The 18,642-nt window shown below is 65.3% G+C and overlaps 1 protein-coding gene across 5 annotated transcripts; it reads left to right on the top strand.

Annotated features, from left to right (window-relative positions):
- Nucleotides 1-743: 743 nt before the first annotated feature.
- Nucleotides 744-18,185, top strand: SBK1 (SH3 domain binding kinase 1). 5 transcript variants are annotated; one of them, XM_032126004.1, is made up of 4 exons: nt 744-1,455; nt 14,482-14,684; nt 14,769-14,971; nt 15,538-18,185. In XM_032126004.1, the coding sequence occupies exons 1-4, from the start codon at nt 1,394-1,396 to the stop codon at nt 16,318-16,320; spliced, it is 1,251 nt and encodes a 416-aa protein (XP_031981895.1). In that variant the 5' UTR covers nt 744-1,393; the 3' UTR covers nt 16,321-18,185. The 5 variants fall into 5 exon arrangements, with proteins under 5 accessions (XP_031981895.1, XP_031981894.1, XP_031981898.1 ...); XM_032126003.1 differs by having other exon boundaries at nt 14,449-14,684; XM_032126007.1 differs by having other exon boundaries at nt 744-1,459.
- Nucleotides 18,186-18,642: the final 457 nt, after the last annotated feature.

Genomic DNA, 18,642 nt, shown 5'->3' with positions numbered 1-18,642 from the left:
CCATGTTCTCCTGCTCCAGCTTCCCAAGGACGTGGCTTTTGCTCCTGTCCCAGGACACTGGGTGTGGGCTGGGGCGAGGGACCAGGATTCGGTCTCAAGGACCTGGGGGACATGTGTTGGTCCCTGAGCCAGTCCCAGGGGATGGGGAGCAGTGATGTGTCAGGTTTGGCGGCTCCTGGCACAGCGTGGCCTGATGTACCTCCCTGGAGCAGTGTGGCCTGATGTATCTCCCTGGAGCAGCTGGACACTGCCTGCAGCAATGGTCCCTCTGGGGGCAGGGACACTTATCGTGGGGCAAAGGTGCCATTTCTGGGGCAGGGACGCTGCTGTGGGGCAGGGACACCCCTACAAGTCACCCTGGTGCTCCTGTCTCCCCGTGCCCGTGGGCAGCAGCCGCCGGGATGGCTCCCACGCCTCCTTCCCCACCATCAGCAGGCACGGGGCACACACGAGCACCCAGGCCAAGAGATTTCCCCCCGATTGTGCCATGTCCCCTGTGCCAAGGGCTGGCCAGAGCCTGGGGGTGTCGGACAGAGCCCCGGGAGGCAGAGCAGGGGCTCCTCGGTGACTCGCGGTGCCCCGGGCGGGCGGGCTGAGTTTGCCCGGTCTCAGCCCGTGCTGGCGAGCCCGGAGGCGGCAGCCGACACCGGGAGAGGGCGGCTGGAGCCCGGGCAGGCGGCATTCGAGGAGTTAACTTGCAGCCTCGCCGCGGGAGTCGGGAGCTATTAATACTCGCACGCTGCTTTAGCTGTCAGAGCGAGCGGCTGCTCTGCCGGTGAGACGAGCCCCGCGGAGCCGCCGCTCCACGACGGCACAACTTTCCCCCTCCGTCGGTGTGCTGGGCTGCCGGACCCTGCCGGACCCTTCCAGGCCCTTCCAGACCGCGCTGGATCCTGTCAGACCCTGCCGGACCCCACCCGCTCCAGGGGACACTTCCCCCACCGCCACACGGACACCGTCCGGTGCCACGGGGCAGCGGCTTCCCACGGCCGCTGAAGCACCGCAGGGCTTGCCCGGTGCCTCGGCCCACCCTGCCGGAGCCCCGGTGCCCGTGATGCCATCCCAGGTCCCTGTTCGCACCCCCTGAGGACTGGCAGTGCCGCCGGCCGGGCAGCGCGATGGGTGCCGGGGTGGCACTGGGCATCGCTGGCCCCGGAGCGAGGGCGGCGCGGGACGTGGTGTCACAGCCCGGAGCTGCCTCCGTGCCCGGGGAGCGGCCGCTCCCGGCGCTCAGCCCGGCCGTGTGACGGGCTCCCCGACACCATGGCCCCACGAGGGCCAGCGTGAGCCTCCGGCCACCGCCGGCACCGGCGAGGAAGATGCCAACACTCCTCCGGCACTGCCTGCCCTGCGGTTCCCCTCGCCCGGGGGCGGTGGCCACCGGCCCTGAGCGATGGATTCCTTCTGCTTCGTCTGCTTCCAGAAAGAGGAGCTGCAGCCCCTGCACCTGCACAGGTCAGTGCCGCCACCCCGGGACAGCCCCGGGGGGGACACAGCGCTGCTGGGGACCCACGGTAGGGATGGCACGGGAACAGGGCACCGAGCCGGGCTGGGGACAGGGCCTGGCGCGGGCCGGGCCAAAGTTTCCTCTGGAGCAGTCGCAGCCTCTCCTGGCCAGAGGAGTCCGGAGCCGGTGCTGTGCCGGGGGAGGCTGCGCGCAGAGCACGTGTGTCCGTCCGGGATGGGCTTCCCTGGCAGCAGCAGTGCCGTGCCGTGCCGTACCGTGCCGTGCCGTGCCGTGCCAGCTCAGCGGTGCTGCTGTGCCCATGAGAGCAGTGCGGCTGTGTGCACCCACGACCTCCCGGAGCAATCCCAGAACCATCCCAAATCCATCCTGGAGCCATCCCGCCCAGCTCCGCTCACCTGAGCAGGGTCCCTGGGCAGTCTCTGCTCCTCCCTGCCCGGCGGGGGCCGGGGGCCCGGTGCACTTGGGGGCTGCACAAGGAGAGCCACGAGGCTCCCCGAGGCCTGTCCCTCTCGGCAGCAGCACCGGCGCTCGCCTCCCCCTTCCCCGAGATCTCCTCTCCCATCGGCGCTGCTGAGCGGCAGCCAAAGAGAATGTGCTGGTGCCGGAATTAGCCGGGCAGCCGGCAGGGATGCGGGGTGTGAATGCTGGCACATGTTGTGCCCAACTGCTCCTCCGTGGCACTGAGCCACTGCCGGCTCCTGTCCCACGCTGCCAGCCCCGACCAGAGCCCCTGCCTGCTCCAGCCAGGAGCCCTCCAGGCACTGGAGGTCTGGGGGTCTCAGGGCTGTCAGCTGGATCCATCCAGGCAGTCTGTCCTTCCTCCCGGGGCACAGGAAGCTGTAGGATTTGTTTTGGTGTAAATCATGAGGTTTTGCAGCCTCAGTTCCCGTGAGTCACTGCCCAGGTGGGGGGGAACAGGGGTACCAGGAATCGAAGCAGGGGTACCAGGCCTGGGTGTGGGTGCTGCTGTCTGGAGGGGTGCACAGAACTCCCAGGACTCCTGTCCCATGGCCCAGCCCAGGGTCAGAGCTGACCAGTGGCATCCAGCCTGTGTCAGGCCACAGGTGCCATGAGTTTGGCATTCTCAGCCAGGGAGGGAGCACCTGGGGTGGCAGTGTGGCGGCCCAGGGTCCTGCGTGGTGGCTGCAGGGACCACCCCTCCCTGCTCAGGGGGGCAGCGAGGGATGGACACCCATGGCTTGTGCCCAGAGGCTTCTCCCTGTGCTGCCCTGCTTCAAGGTGGGCTGCACTGGGGTGTGGGGGTGTGTCCCGGTCCCTGAACACCCCCTTGGTTGTCACCAGCTTGTCCCTGAGCCTGTTCCCATCCCGTGGGGACACAGCTGCCATTGCCTGCCACCTCCAGCACAGCCCCACCGGGGTGGGCTCCCCCGGGGTGACAGGAGGTGCTGTCGCCTGGCCCTGGTCCTGCCCCCTGGTCCTGCCCCCTGGTCCAGGGGCAGTGCGTGGGCCCCACGCGTGGCTGCTGTGGCAGCGTGTCTGTCCCCCGTGTCTGTCCCCCATATCTGTCCCCACGTGTTTGTCCCTTCATGTCTGTCCCCCGTGTCTGTCCCCACGTCTCCTCCCTGTGTCTCTCCCCTCCGCCTGTCCGCCCGTGTCTGTCCCCACGTCTTTTCCCCTGTGTCAGTCCCCCGTGTCTCCCCCGCCGTGTCCGTCTCCCTGTGTCTGTCCCCGTTCCGGTCCCCGCGTGTCTGTCCCCCCGTGCCCGTCCCCGCAGCCTCTAGATGGTGCCAGGAGAACGGGCAGCGAGCGGAGGCGGCGGGCGGGCGGTGCCGCGCGGTTTGGGGTACCGGGGTACAGGGGTGCCAGGGAGGGCTCCGTGGCTCCCCCCGTGCCCCCAGTTCAGTCCCTCCTTCCCCTCGAAGAAACGCGTTCTGCTTCTTTTCCCAAGCAGCCCGTCCCAAAAAGCCCCCTTCCATCCCAGCAGCTGCTCAACAGCCGTCATTGAGCTCCGGGTCAACACCGTTCCCAAGATCCCAAATGCGGCCGGTCCTGCCCCAGCCCGGGCCGGGGATCCATCCTTAGGGCGCTGTGCCCCCGCCCTGCTCGGTCCATCCCAGCGCCCGGGAGCACTGGACGGGCTCTGGGCCGGGGGCAGCAGCCCGAGGGTCGCTGACAGGGGCTTGGCGTGTGCCCACCACCAGCGGGGCTATCCCACGGCTCCCGGGCTGCGTCCCCTCCCTGACCTTGCGAGCAGCCCCCGGGAATCTCCTCCCGGCTGTCACCGCATGGGATGGCAGCACGCCCGCGGGGGGACACCGAGCTGGGGGCTCTGAGCCCCTCGCCCCGCGCTCCGAGAAGCAGCTCCCACCACCCCCTTCCCCCTGGGAATCCCCGTGGATGGGCGCTGTCCCCAGGGACCGAGGGGACACCCGGCGCCCCCGACACGGGCGGTGCCCCCCGGGCTGGGGCGGGGGGTGCTGGCCCCGCAGGCGGGACACGCCGGAGCCCCGCGGGATGAGCGGGTCCCCTCCGCCCGTGCTGCGGCTCCCGGCGTGCTCCGCTCGCTCCTTCCCTCCCTCCTTCCCTCTGCTGCTCCTTCCCTCCCTCCTTCCCTCCGCTGCTCCTTCCCAGCATCCCCGCAGCAGCCCCGGCAGGTTTGGCTCCTGTGACAGGCGGCGGGTGGCCCTGGGAGCCCGGCCCGCGGCCGTGCTGGGCTCAGCCCCTCGCCTCCCGCTCTGACCGAGCGATGCCGAAGGGACCAGCGACCTTCTCGCTGAGTTCCGAGGGGATTTGGCTCGCTGCGAATATTTTGGGCTTTCCGGGCCATTTCTCGCTGCCCACCCTGTCCGAGCACATCCCGTGGCACGAGCCGGATATTCCCTTTCCGAGCACAAATCCCAGGGGCACTCGTGGTCCCTCGGGGAGGCGGAGGCTCTTCGCACGGTTTGGGATTGCACGAGGTGATAAACATGTTTGATCTGGCTCCTTCCATCTCGTTAATCTTAATTAGTTATTAATATTCTGGGAGCGCTTTGAAGACCACGAGCTCGGTGCCGGCGCTCCCTGGTACGACTGGTGTTACTATGGCTCGGCGTATGTGTGACCCACGTGCTGCCACGGGGCACAGATGCCCCAGAGAGACCTGAGGAGCCCCACGGAGCCCCATGGAACCCCCCGGAGTCACATGGAGCCCTGCTGAGCCCCACGGAGGCCTGGCGAGCTCTGAGGAGCCCCGTGGAGCCCCACAGGTCCTTATAGAGCCCCACAGATCCCCACAGAGCCACGTGGACTCCCACAGAAGCTCAAGGAGCCCTGTTGAGCCCCACGGAGCCCCACACAGCCCCGCTGAGCCCCGTGGAGCCCACAGAGCCCCACGGAGCCCTACTGAGTTCCACAGAGCCCCAAGGAGTCCCAAAGAGCCCTGCTGAGCCCTACAAAGTCCCATGACGACCTGCTGATCCCCATGGAGCCCTGATGAGTCCCACAGAGTCCCATGGAGCCCCACAGAGCCCCACAAAGTCCTGCCAAGCCCCACGGAGTCCCACAGAATCCCACAAAGCCCTGCCAGGCCCAGCTGGTCCCAGCACCAGCTCAGCCCCTGTGTGCCCCGGGCACAGCACAGCCCTGTCCTCAAGCACCAGGGTGGTGACACCGGGATCTGACCCACGTGTGGGCCGTGTGACACTGTCCCTGCAGCCCCCCCACGGTCCCTGGGCTGGCTCCCCGGGCACCGGCACCTCCCGCCTGACCTAGAAACAGCCCCGAGCTATAAATAGGGAGAGAGTTGACAGAGAGCTCAGAGGAGCCGCTCAGAACGCCGCGAGCGGGAGGCTGCGGGAGCCAGGATGGCCTGGCAAGGACAGGCAGGGGACACGGGGCGGAGAGAGGGGCCGTGGGAAGGGGCGAGGCTGGACCTACCCCATCCCTGGTGGCCCATGGAGCGGGGCATGAAAGGAAGGCGGCCGTGGCTTTCCCTGGCCTGTGGCTGCTGCTGCGGGGACACAGGGAGCACCTCAGCTCTGCCCATCTCCCACAGTTTTCCTCTTTCCCACACCTTCACTCCTCAGATGCTTTCCTGCCCTGTGCCAGCCCGTCCCAGCCCCACGGCAGCCGCTCCGGGCACCGCCAGCTCCCACCCAGCCCAGCCTGGCTGGCTGGGTCACTGCGCTCCAGCATTTCTCCTCCCAGCGCCATTCCCATGCCTCCAGCCCGGTGGGAATCATCCACACTTGGAGCATCCCAGCCGCAGGAGCCGGGAGCTGTGGCAGGAACCGAGGAGCGGAGGGGGATGGAGGGGACCGGCCCCGGGAGCCGCAGCCGCCCCTCCCGCGGCCCTGAGCGGGGCTGGCGGTGCCCCGTGAGCGGCTGCCGGGCGGGCAGAGGGTGACAGTGGCACAGCCGATGCCGGCACAAATGAAAGCGGAGCGTCGGAGTGTGATTCAGCCTCTTGCCTTAAAGTCATTCATGAAAAGACTTAATTGCTCTGCATCCTCAGCGCGAGCGGAGCAGAGCCATCCGTGAGTCAGTGCCGATGGCTCCCCGGCCCTCCCCGGTTTGTGGGGCCTCAGGGGGCAGTGGGACGGCCCCGGTCCCAGCGGAGAGGGCACAGCTGGTGTGTGGGAACAGTCCGTTGTCACCCTCGGAGGGTGGGGCAGCCCCACGCCTGTGGGTCCCTTTAACGTGGCATCGCGGGAGCAAAGGGACCTGGCACCCAGCTGAGGGACCAGGAAGCCCCAAAGCAAATCCTGGCCTGTGTTAAACATCCCTGCTTAGCCTTGGTGGGCACAGAAGCAAATCCGGGAAGACGAGGTGTGTCCAGGGATGCTCCAAGGGGGAGCACAATGCGAACGCCTCGCCTTCCTCCGGGAGAGCTGTCACTGTTCCCCAGGCTGGAGGTGCCTGGGAGCTCCTGGTGCCCAGCTCTGGCATCATTTGCCGAAAGTGTTGCCAAATTTAAGGCACCTGAAGGGAAGCCCCCGGGATGTCTCTGCCTCATCTGGCATTCCCTGGCTTGGCTTGAATGTTCCCACCATCCATGAGCCACGGGGGAAGCCACGTGTCCTGCACACATTGAGGAGCAGCATTTTGGGGGGCCGTCTGTGCCATGGTGGGCATCACTTGTGCCATGGTGGCACAGGGTGCCCAGAGAAGCTGTGACTGCCCCTGGATCTCTGGAAGTGTCCAAGGCCAGGCTGGACATCGGGGCTTAGAGCAACCTGGGCTAGTGGAAGGTGTCTCATGGCAAGGGTTGGAACAAGATGATCCTGAAGGTCCCTTCTAACCCAAACCATTCCCTGACCCAGGGTGGGCATCACCCACACCGGGGGGGGGGGGGGGGGTGCATCACCCGTGCCAAAGGAGAGGGAACAGAGTCTCGGAGGAGCTCAAGGGCAGCGGGGCCCAGGGAAGCAGCGGGCAGCAGGACAGGGTCCTGTGCTTGGGCATTCCGTCTGCACAGCGCGGGTGACCCCCAGATGCTCCAAGCTGGAACTGTCGGGGTGCTCGGGTGGGGTAGGGTGTGAAGCCGCCCGCTGCGGAGCACGGCTCCCATCCCCATTGTCCCCAGCGCCGTGGGCTGCTCCGAGCCGAACCCGCGGGAGCGGAGCTCCGCAACCGGCGGGGAGGGGGCGGCTCAGCCCCGACCCCCCTTTCCTGGGCTGCTCCCGCACCGACTCCCCCCGGCTACATCGGGGGGGGCGGGGACAAGCAGCGCTCCGCATCCCGCATCGCTCATTCCGCATCCCCCCATCCCCGCGGGGCCGGCGGCGGAGCCCCCCCGCGCCTCCCGCTCCTCCCGCTCCGCGCTCCCTCCCCGGGGCGGCGCCGGTGCCGGTGCGGGCGGAGCGCGGCGCGGGGCGGGCGCTGCCGGGGGCTGCGGGGGGCGCCGCGCTCCGCTCCCTCCGCTCCCTCCGCTCCGCTCCCTCCGCTCCGCTCCTCCGGCGGCGGCGGGGCCGCGGCATGAGGAGCCCGGCGGGGCGGGCGGAGCGCGGCGGCGGCGGCGGCTCCTCTCCCGGCGGGGACGGGGCGCGGCGGCGGCTCGCCCCTCCGGTAAGGTGGCGGTGCGGGCACGGGGGTGCGGGGATGAGGATACGGGGATGGGGGTGCGGGCACGGGGGTGCGGGGGGCGCTGCCCGCCCGGTACCGAGGCCGCCCTTTGTTTGCCCGCACGGCGCGGGGAGGGGACAAAACCCCCATCCCGGTACAACCGGCGCTCCGGGCTGAATGGAGCGGGGTGGGCACCGCGCGGTGCGGGCGCTGCCCCCGGGATCGGTCGCCCCCCCGCCCCGGGTCCCTTCTGCGGCCGGTGGCACCTGCGCCCCGGGCGGCCCCGGTACGGCGGGGGGGCGAGGGGGAGGGACGGGGACGGAGGGGCGTGAGTGACACTGAGCGGAGCTGGGGCCGCGGGGCTGCTCCCCGGGGGCTCCCGGCGGGTTTCGGGGGTCTGGAAGGGTGCGCTGAGCTGGAAGACAGCTGGGAACAGGGGAAGGGGCGAGCAGGGAGAGGCGGCCTCGGGGGCAGCTCAGGCCGTGTCCCCTCGTGTCCCCTCATTGTGTCCCCTTGTGTCTCCTCATCACCTCCCCATCTCATCTCCCCTTGTTTCCCCTCATGTTCCCTCACCTCCCCTTGTCTTCCCTCACCAGCTTCCTGTCCTCCCTATTACCTCCCCTCATGTCCCCTCATGTCCTCCTGTCATCTCCCCTCATGCCCCGTCCATCATCTCCCCTCGTTTCCCCTCATTGTCTCTCCTCATCGTGTCCTCTCTTGTCCCCTCATCATCTCCCCGTGTCATCTCCTCTCGTCATCTCTCCTTGTCTCCCCTCGCGTCCCTTCATCACATCCCCTCCTGTCTCCTTGTGTCCCTTCATCACCTCCCCCATCTCCCCTTTCACCTCCCCTGCTGTCCCCTGGCCGCAGGGCCGGCCTCCATCCCACACCGGCGTCTCCCCGGCCGCAGCGGGGAAGGGGGAGCGTGACCCACTTTCCTCCAGGTCCGGCCTCGCTGCCGCCGTGGCCGCGGGCGGGCGACGCCAGCCGGGAGCCCCAGCACAGCTCGGGGACTTGGGGCAGGGTGGCCCGGCCCCAGCACCCCTCTGTCCCGGCATCGGGGTGCTGCCCACGGGGAGGAAAAGGTCGGAGCTGGGTGTCCGCGTGCCGAGCCCCGACCCGCCCGGTGTCACCGTGCCCTGCCCGGGGTGCTGCGGGAGGAGACCACGGCAGTGGTGGGAGCATCCTCCTTCATGGGAGCATCCCGGTCGGCGGGAGGCTGAGGAGGGGCGATGGCCGGGCTGCACAGGGCACACAGAGCCCCCGGGAGTGGAGTCAGGGCTGGGTTTTGTGGCAGAGGGACGTGTCCCTGTTGTCTCCAGGAGCGAGCGGGGCCGAGGGCCGGCTGGCCCTGCCGTGGGGTCGGGCAGGTGCCGCTCGGGGCGTTTGTCTTTGCAGATCCCACCCGTGCGGTGCTGCCGGCGCTGGCGGAAGAGTTTTGGGAGGGAGATGATGACAGGCTGATGAAACCAATCAAACAATGAAGTAATCATAAATCCCCGGTGCTGGCGGCAAAGGCGGGAGGAGCTGCAGGCTGGAGGAGCTGAGGTCCTAACAAAGCCATCCTGCTCGGCAGCAAAAAGCCCGGGAGGCCGAAGCACTGAAAGGCAGCCAAGGTCCTGTCATCGGGGCCGATGGACGGAGACAGCCCAGCGTGGATGAGGGAAAATCCTGCTGGCAGCTCTGGGAGAGCAGTGCAGAGGGCACAGGGAACCGTGGCAGGAAGGAGGAGTGGTGGCTCCCCGGGAGCTGCCAGAGGAGAGAGTCCTGGCACTGCTTTGTTTGCTCTTCCCAAATTTGTCTGCGAAACCTGAATCCTGGAACCAAAGGCTGAGGAAGCTTGTCACAGGCTGATGGCCAGGATGGGAGATGGTTCCTGCAGCGGGGGACACTATGGATGGGTGTGACAGGGCCTGACCCTGCCCTGCAGCTGGAACATCTGCACCGAGGGGAGAGCAGCTCCTGCCGACTGGGAGCCCGCGCCTGGCAGGGCGTTCATTGGCTTTGCCGAAGACAATCCTGCTGCTGAGCAGGCTGCTCTGGTCTAAGCAAGGAGCTGGTATGAGAATTGCTGGATAACTCGGAATTTGGTGCCAATTCAGTCCTAAACTGGGGGCACTGGGGAGTCCCAGCTGCTGCGGGTGCTTCGGTGGAGGTTTGGTGCTGGTTCCGGTGGTGTCAGCGGTGCTCCAGTGTTTCCCGGTGCTGTCCCGCTGCTGTGGGGCCAGCTGGACATGGAGACGTGCCCCATCCACAGCCTCTTTGGGGTGGCTGCTCCTCCTGGGCTGTGGGATGCTGGCAGAGTGGCTGTCCCCAAACCACTGCCAGCAGCCAATGTCCCTGTGCCGTGCGTGACCAGCCACCTCCCGGACCCACTCGGCTTGTCCTGAGTGGCTTTGGATGGCCCTGGGCTGGCACGGGGGTGCAGGAACCTTTCCCTATTGCCTGTCTTGGTGCTTTGGGTGAAGTGGGAGGTGGTGGCCAGCCTGGCTGGAGGCTGCTGCCCGTGGTGGGCACTGGTGGCTCCAAGCTGCAGCGAGATTCCCGTGCTGCCCACCACAGCCACGTTGTCCTCGTTAGGCCAAGGTGCCTTTGCAAGCCCTCCCTGGGCTCCAGTGTGCCACAGCCCCCGGGAAGCACAGCTCATATCTGGTGTGCGGATCCCAGCGGCATGGAAGAGAGGAGAGGATGTCCCTGGAACGGGGTCAGGCAGGAATGGAGGTGGCAGGGGCTGGAAATGGAGTGGGGCGCTGGGAGGCAGCAGCTCAACGTGGGGCACGGCCAAAGCACCACTGGCCCCTCGTCCCAGTGACACCAGGGTGGTGCTGGTGGGAGAACTGGGAGAGGGGATGGCTCCGGCAGGGCCCGGGGTGTGACTTTGCTGGCTCAGTGCGTGGTTTAGGGGAAACAGGGCAGGTTTGGAAGCTGGTTGGGGTGTGGAGGGAGGGAGCTCCCTCCTTATGGGTGCCCTGGCCTCCAGCCTGCTGGGCTTGGGTGGGAGTCGGTGTTACCTGCTCTTAGCTGAGGGTTTGGGGATGGCAAAAAGGGAAATCCAAGCTCTGCCAAGTGCAGGGACAGAGCAGTGTGGGCCTGTGCCCATCCCACTGCTGCATTTCACATTTCTCCTCTCTTTAAAGAGGAATCTGGGTCTTGCAGAGCCCCTGCCTTGCATAGATTTTCCCTTCATCTTCCCAGTTCCTTGTCCCAGAGCAGCCCATGGTACGAGTCCCAGCCCCTGCCGCTCAACCCTGCACCAGGCTCAGCCCAAACCCTTTTCCTGTAACCTCCCTCCGTAACCGGGTTGTTTTTCTGTCAGTCTCTGATGTGGCCAGAGGGATTTTTTCCCCCTTTCCCTCTTAATTTCCAAGCAGCCGCTGCTCCAGCAGCCTCTGCTGCGGGAGCCTGGGGCAACTCTCCCGGGCGGCCTCTGCTCCTCTCAATGAGCTCTTAATGAGTTTGCAATTAGTTATCGGCAGAGCCGATGTGCCCAGGGCTGGGCGTGCGGCGGAGCGGAGCGGGATGTGGAGCGGGATACAGAGCAGGGCAAAGCATCCCCCGGCAGGGAACAGCGCTGGGGCAGGACTGGAGGTGCCAGCCTCAGCTCCTGGCAGGATGCTGGGCTCTGGGTATGGGATAATGTCCTTCCGGGATCTGCTCCACCGTGCTGGGGATGGAGCCGGGAGGTTTGGGAAGAGGAGCGGCAGCTGCCGACGGAGACGAGTGGCTGCCTATAAATACCTGCCAGGGAGCAAGGAAGAGGTGGGTGGATTATCCTCCTCACTCAATGAGATAAACGGTTCTGAAGCTTAAACACAGAACAATTTTAGTCTGAATAGTAGGAGAAATGGCTCAGGATGCGGAGATGACGGCAGGAACCGCCTGTGGTGAGCGGCAGGTCCCGGGGCCACGTGGCAGCAGCTTCACTGCCTCTTTGTCATTCCCGGCATCTTGAGCCGCGGGGGGCTTTGCCAGGACTCAGGCGGGATGCGCATCCTTCCTCCCTGCTTGGGAAAGCTCCTTCAGGAACACCTGAAACACCTGAGCTGGAGAGGGTGGGTTTGGCTTCCTCCGGGCACGGTGCTGACTCCTCTCTTCCAGGGATTTGGGGCGGGAGAGGAGCTGGGGTGCCGGGAAAAGGCCCCGTTTTGGCTCTGGACTGACCCGATCTGGCGCGTGGCCACACAGGTGGTCCTTGCTGTGACTGGCCTGGCTGCAGAAGGATGTGGGACCTCAACCCTGGCCAGGCCAAGCTGGTGGCATCTCCTGCCACACTGGCACTGCTGTCCCTCCGTGTCCGCTATTCCCGCATCCCTGCTGTCCCTGGGAGTGCACAGAGCTGGAACCGCGCTCTCGCCGCCTCCCGCTGCTGCCCCGCTTCGCTGCTCACATCAAACCCAACATGTTTTTAAGAGCCTTTCAATTTTTAATGAAAACTTCTGCGTTTACGCTTTCCTTGGCCTCGGCGCGTCGGTATTTTGGTCGCCGCCGCTGTTCGGCTTCTCCTGGGATCGGCGATGGCTCCGTGTTCCTGTCGGCCCTGACGAGGTGGGGGGTGTTGTTCGGAGCTGGCCATGCCGGCGGCACTGCGGCAGGATCCCGGCACATCCCAATCCCTGGCAGCACATCCCGGTGCCAGCTGTGCCAGCCCACGCCGCAGCACGGGACCGGACTTGGCGGGATCCCTGCTTCCCATGGATGTTCCTCGGTTGCTGGCTGGGAAGGAGACACCTGGAAACCCCAACAGGCTGAGCCAAGGGGAAAAGCAAACAGCCCTTGACTTGGAGAGCCCTTCCACAAGCCGCCAGTCCTCCCTCTCCTCTCTCCCATCCAACCAGCAGGGTTTTTCCTCAAACCCAACCTTCCCGACTTGAATAATTGCATTTCAATGCCGGTTAATTAAGGGACATTGATGAGCGCAATTGTAAATCCAAGCGTAGCCGGAATTCTTCGTGCAGGATGCTGGGGGCTGTTCTCAGCCCTGCCTCCAGCGAGCTGCTGCTGATCCACCTCCACCTCCAGCACCCAGACGCTGAGATGGTGCTCCTCTGCCAGGGGGCCAATGAAACACTATGGAGATGAGCTGCTTCGGAGATCTTATGAGTCAAACTGTTACATTTTTGGAACATCATGATGTTGAAGTTCCTTTTCTATTTTTTCCCAACTTCCCAGGGAAAAAATATAACTATAATAAGTGAAGAAGCTGAGCTTTGGTTTGGGATGACAGGCGGCTTGGTGGGGGGAAGGAAGGAAGGAGGGAAAGTTGGAGATCCAACTCAGTCTTGTTGAGAAGGAGCTGGGAGGATCCTTGTGTGTGATCCTGGCTGTGGGGTGCTGCAGGCGCTGTGTGGGGTGTCTGGCACCATTTGGGGTGGCTGTCGCAGCCCCTGAATGGGGCTCAGCCCATGGGCACCACCTGGGCTCTCTCTGTCCATCCTCATGCACCTGCAGCCACCGAGTGCCCTCCCCACGACCCTGGCTGCCCAGGGTTTGTGCTCGCGGGGTGATGGAGGGTGAGGCAGTGCCCTGAAGACATCAGAGGAGATGCTGGGGCGGTTCCACTGCTGTGGTGGTGTGGTGGGTGGCTCCGAGCTTGGATCTTCTTGTGGGAATGGTCAGAGTGAGGAGAAAACCATCCCTGGTTTGTCAGGAGTGAGGAATGTTGGTGGTGTTGTCCATGTGCTGCTGGCTGGGCTGGCCTCTGCTCTGCTTTGGTGAGATCCCACCTGGAATACTGCATCCAGCTGTTGGTCCCCAGCACAGGAAAGACATGGATATGTTGGAGCAAGTCCAGAGGAGGCCACAATGATGATTATTGGGATGGAACACCTCTGCTACAAGGAAAAGCTGAGAGAATTTGGATTGTTCAGCTTGGAAAAGAGAAGAGGGGAGACCTCAGGGCCCTTCCAGTGCCTCAAGGGGCTTCAGGAGAGCTGGAGAGGGACTTTGGACAAGGGTCTGGAATAGCTTCCCACTGCCAGAGGACAAGGGGGAATGGCTTCCCACTGCCAGAGGACAGGGATGGATGGGATATTGGGAAGGAATTGTTCCCTGGCAGGGTGGGCAGGCCCTGGCACAGGGTGCCCAGAGCAGCTGTGGCTGCCCCTGGATCCCTGGCAGTGTCCAAGGCCAGGTTGGACACTGGGGCTTGGAGCAGCCTGGGCTAGTGGAAGGTGTCCCTGCCCATGGAACAAAATTTGCTTTAAGGTTCCTTCCAACCCCAAAGCAGTCTGGGATTCTCCACAGCAGAGTGTCTGGCACCCTGGCTGGGGAAGGCTGGGAGCTGGTGCTGGTGGATGGTTGGAGAGGTACGAGGAGGGATTTGCTGCAGACATTGTGTCCTCCTTGGTGCCCGTGGCATAGCCCTGGCTCTGCTCTGGAGCGCCACTGGCTGGGGTGAGGCTCAGCTCCGGAGGGGCTCAGTATTGGAGCAGACAGGGCTGGCCCTTGGGGTCTCCAGTGGGGACCACAGCAGCAGAGGGGAGCCCCAAAGGGCTTTAGCTCTTGTCCTGCACGGTGGCTGTGAACACACCAGGCCCAAGAAAATGTGTCCATGTGTGTGTCCCTGGCTGTATCCATGTGTGTCCTTGTGTGTGTCCATGTCCCATCTTCCTGTCCCTGTCTCTGCCATGTCCAGAGCCCTCCCTTTGCCCCCGAACACCCACACAGCTGCAGCCCCCACGGAGGCTGGAGCATCCCCTCCAGAGCCACTGGGCTGGTGGCCCCTGGGGACAGAGGGGTGGCACCCAGTGGGAGCTGCTCAGCACCAGCCTGGCAGCCCAATCCCCCTTTGCAAGGAGCCGTGGCCGCAGCCCTGGGGAAGGGACAGGATGGGATGGGATGGGATGGGATGGGATGGGATGGGATGGGATGGGATGGGATGGGATGGGATGAGATGGGATGGGATGGGATGGGATGGGATGGGATGGGATGGGATGGGATGGGAAGGGACGGGATGGGACACAATGTTTCTGCAGCCCCCACGGAAGCAGTGCAACTCTGCCTTGCAGCGCAACCATGAGCGCGGGCTCGATTGAGCAGGAGCCCTCGCGCAAGCTGGGCTGCTGCGGGGTGCCCCTCATCACCGAGGACATGCAGTCCCTGGCCATCCGCACCCTCTCGGGCACCGACATCACCAAGCACTATGACCTCATCCGCGAGCTCGGCAAGGGCACCTACGGCAAGGTGGACCTGGTGTCCCACAAAAGCACAGGTGAGGGGAACGGGGCGTGTGCCGGGAGCAGAGTGCCCGGTGTGTCCCAGCCGAGGGCTCACTCCTGTCCCCTGCCATCTGCAGGCACCAAGATGGCCCTGAAGTTCGTCAACAAGAGCAAAACGAAGCTGAAGAACTTCCTGCGGGAATTCAGCATCACCAACACGCTCTCCTCCAGCCCCTTCATCATCAAGGTCTTTGACGTGGTCTTCGAGACCGAGGACTGCTACGTCTTCGCTCAGGAGTACGCCCCCGGCGGGGACCTCTTTGACATCATCCCGCCTCAGGTGGGACCCCTGGCACCTCCCGTAGGAGCCTTTGTGGGGTGTGGGGCTCAGGGGGTGCTGGGCAAAGCTGCCCCTGTGGGGGAGGGGGGGCAGGTGTGGGGACTGGGCACCTCTATCTGGGCTAGGCTTGACCACAAGCACCTACAAACAAGTGTGGGACCCAGCACCCATCCCCTGGGTGGCCTAAGATCCAGAACCTATCCCTAGGATGGCCTGAGACCCATCACCCTTCTCCTGGGGAAGCTGTGGCTGCCCCATCCCTGGCAGTGTCCAGGGCCAGGTTGGACAGGGCTTGGAGAACCTGGGACAGTGGAAGGTGTCCCTGCCCACGGCAGGGGGTGGAACTGGATGATCCTTAAGGTCCCTTCCAACCCAAACCAGCCTATGGGGAGCTTGAGACCCACCCCCCATCCCTTGGGTGGCCCAGGACCCACCACCATCCCCTGCCTCAGGGCACCCAGATAAAAGCACCCATGACCATGGGGCCACAGAAATGTGGGTGCCCGGGCCGGGTGGGACCCCACGGGGCTCGGCAGCGGGTGGCTGACGCCGTGTCCCCCCCGCAGGTGGGGCTCCCCGAGGAGCTGGTGAAGCGCTGCGTGCAGCAGCTGGGCCTGGCCCTCGACTACATGCACAGCAAGAGCCTGGTGCACCGGGACATCAAGCCGGAGAACGTGCTGCTCTTCGACCGCGACTGCCGCCGCGTCAAACTGGCCGACTTCGGCATGACCCGCAAGGTGGGCTGCCGGGTCAAGCGCATCAGCGGCACCATCCCCTACACGGCGCCCGAGGTATGCCAGGCCGGCCGGGCCGAGGGCTTCGCCGTGGACACCAGCATCGACGTCTGGGCTTTCGGGGTGCTCATCTTCTGCGTCCTCACCGGGAACTTCCCCTGGGAGGCGGCGGTGGCGTCCGACGCCTTCTTCGAGGAGTTCGTGCGGTGGCAGAAGGGGCGACTGGCGGGGCTGCCCTCGCAGTGGCGGCGCTTCACGGACAGCGCCCTGCGCATGTTCCAGCGCCTGCTGGCCCTCGACCCTGAGAAGCGCTGCCCTGTCAAGGAGGTTTTCTACTTCATCAAGTGCGACCTCATGGCTGAGGTGCGGTGCCGGCCCTCCTACCGCTCCCGCAAGCACGCCAGGGACAAGCTCCCGGCCGGCTCCCACTGCCACGAGGCCACCGGCTCCTGCACCCCCGCCCCGCTCAAGAGGACCGTCCTGACCGAGGGGAGCGGAGCGCGCGGCCCCGAGCCCGGCGCAGCCGCCCCGGGCACGGCGAGCAGGACAGACGGACGGCAGGACAAGGGCAAGGGGCAGATGGTCCTGGCCACAGCAATAGAGATCTGCGTGTGACGGCGGCGTGTGGCATCTGCACGACCCGTCCCGTCCCCCCGCCCTGGGGACAGGGATGGGGGGAGCACATCGTGGTGGTGGTAGGAGCCGGGACCGGGCTCTGGGTCTCCCAAAGGAAAAAAAAAAAAAAAGGAAAAGAAACACAATGGAAGAGGAAAAGGACAGAACTGGTTGCGCTCTGTAGCGCTGAGGATGCCGATCCCCCCGTGCCGCCTGGGCAAGGCCAGTGGCCGGAGCCCAGGCGAGGGCACCGCTCGCTGCTGGGGAGGCTGGGGGCACCCACAGCCCTGCCACGGCTGTGCTGCCCCCTCCAAAGCTCCACCCAGGGTGGCACGGGCAGGGGTGTCCCAGCACGGGGAGGAAGAGGCAGGGACAGTGGGTAGTGGGTGGCCCACTGGCTCTGCCCCCACCCCGTGCTCGACCCCTGTCCGGGGAGCAGGAAGGCCGATGACCCTGCACCGTGGAGGAGGCCTTTGAGGAGGTTTGGGTGGGTGGTGATTTGCCCTCTTCAGCTGGTCCCTGCCGCACTGCTGGGGACTGGGAAGGGATGGGGAGGCGGGCGCCGGGCTGGTGACAGGGAGCCGGCAGCCTCCCGGACCCCCGGCAGCCCCGGCTGCCTCCCTGTCGTGGGAGGTGCTGGCAGCCATTGATGTAGCAAGTGTCCCTGTCTGTGTGTCATTGTGTGTCCCAGCCACTGCCACTGGCAGCCCCTGTCCCCTGCCCTGCCCCACACGGCTCAGGCCCTGCCGGAGGGATGGGTGCCCTCTGGCCACAGCTGCGCTCCGGGCTGCGGTCAGTGGGCGCGGTGCCGGCCATCCAGCAGGTTGGATGCGCAGGCCGGGCTGGCTCTGCCCTGCTGGCGTCCCCATGTCCCCTCTGCAGACTCTTTGTACCCAGGGACTGGAGGAGGTGGCGGCGGTGCACCCCAGGCTGGCCTGCACACCCCGGGAGCAGGGGAGGGGGCCCCGAGTGGCCTCCCGTGGGCCCGCCTGCTTCCCTGTGCTGTCCCCATCACCGCTCCTTGCTGTCACCCCTTCCCCAGACCTGTCACCCTCCCCTGGGGCTGGCGGGGAAGAGGCAGCGGGACAGACCCTGCCGGGGCTGGCTGCAGCGAGGCAGGGCGTGGTGGCAGGAGCCACTGGTGGCCCCTTACCGACAAGGTCCTGGGGTGTGCGCGGAGGTCACAGCTTCCCTCCTGGATTTGGGCACCCAGCAGAGCGGGGAGCTCACCCCGCCGCCGCGGCGGGGAGGCTGTGGGGGCACCCCAAGGCAGGAGCACCCTGCTGTGGTTCGGGCTTCCCTCCCATGAGGTGGGTGCCGCGGGGCCGCCCCGGTGCCCCAATTCCCCACAAAGGGCTATAACGCTTTCCAGCAGCAGCAGCAGCAGTTTACAGAGCAGGGGCCGCCCCCGCCCCCGCCGTGCCCCCGTCCCTGGCACCCCCCGGGCCCGGCGTTAGACGTAGCATTGCCCCACGTAGAGAGCTAGGCACCGGTTTTACTCCTTTTTGCCTTAGGTCCCTCGATGTCCTCGATCTTTCGTGCAATAATGTAGATAAGGGATCCCGGCCGCCCCGGGAGGGCTCGGTGGCACCTCTCTGGGAGGGCTTGGTGGCACCGCCCGGGGTGTGTCCCAGGGGGTGCCCGGTGTGATTTCTGTCCCCGTCGAGGTCGCTGTGTCCGTAGGTTGTCAGGTTTTTATTTCCAGTTCCCTCATCTGTCGGGTTTCGGACCTTCTTCCCGTAGGAGAGGCTGTAGTGTCACAGACGTTACCTCAGTTTGTCACTGTTGAAAAGGATTAAAAAAAACCACAACTGAAACCATAAAAAATGACAAAATACATAGTTATAAAAGCAACAAAAAATTTCTCAATGGCGGTGAAGACTTTTTTTTTTATTAAATGAAGGAAACATGATGCTGCTTGTGCGGGGGTGGAGGGCATGGCCTCTGCCCTGCCGTGGCTCAGGAGTGGCTGTCCCTCCACTTCCACCCTGTCACCATGGCCACGCCGGGAAGGCAGGGAAGGGATGTGGGGAACAGCACGTGGGTCAGGTTGGCAGCACCCATGGGTGGGGGCACCCAGCGGCCCTCGGTGCAGCCCCCTCCGAAGAGCCAGGGCTGCCTGATGCCAAATGTATTCCAGCCACGTCCGCAGGCTAATTTCAATTTCCTGGTAATTATGCAAATGAATGTGGATTTAATTAAGGGCAGATTTCATTAAAGTCTTCTTGGGGAAATGAGAACAGGGTGGGGGAGAGCGAGGAGGAGGAGGAGGCAGTGGCAGAGAAACAGAGATGAAGGCAGCGCCTGCCCCGGAAGATAAAT

The sequence above is a fragment of the Corvus moneduloides genome, chromosome 16, assembly GCF_009650955.1.
Source record: "Corvus moneduloides isolate bCorMon1 chromosome 16, bCorMon1.pri, whole genome shotgun sequence".
In the NCBI taxonomy this organism is placed as follows: domain Eukaryota; kingdom Metazoa; phylum Chordata; class Aves; order Passeriformes; family Corvidae; genus Corvus; species Corvus moneduloides.
The sequence above is the reverse complement of the archived record's forward strand: the minus strand, read 5'-3'. Positions and strand labels throughout refer to the sequence as shown.

What these genes read in the sequence shown, in the direction of transcription:
- SBK1 (XM_032126007.1), top strand. Translation starts at nt 1,320, where the DNA reads ATGCCAACACTCCTCCGGCACTGCCTGCCCTGCGGTTCCCCTCGCCCG. An exon ending in GGTGTCCCACAAAAGCACAG is followed by an intron (nt 14,685 to 14,768) that starts GTGAGGGGAACG and finishes TGCCATCTGCAG; the next exon opens with GCACCAAGATGGCCCTGAAG. An exon ending in TTGACATCATCCCGCCTCAG is followed by an intron (nt 14,972 to 15,537) that starts GTGGGACCCCTG and finishes TCCCCCCCGCAG; the next exon opens with GTGGGGCTCCCCGAGGAGCT.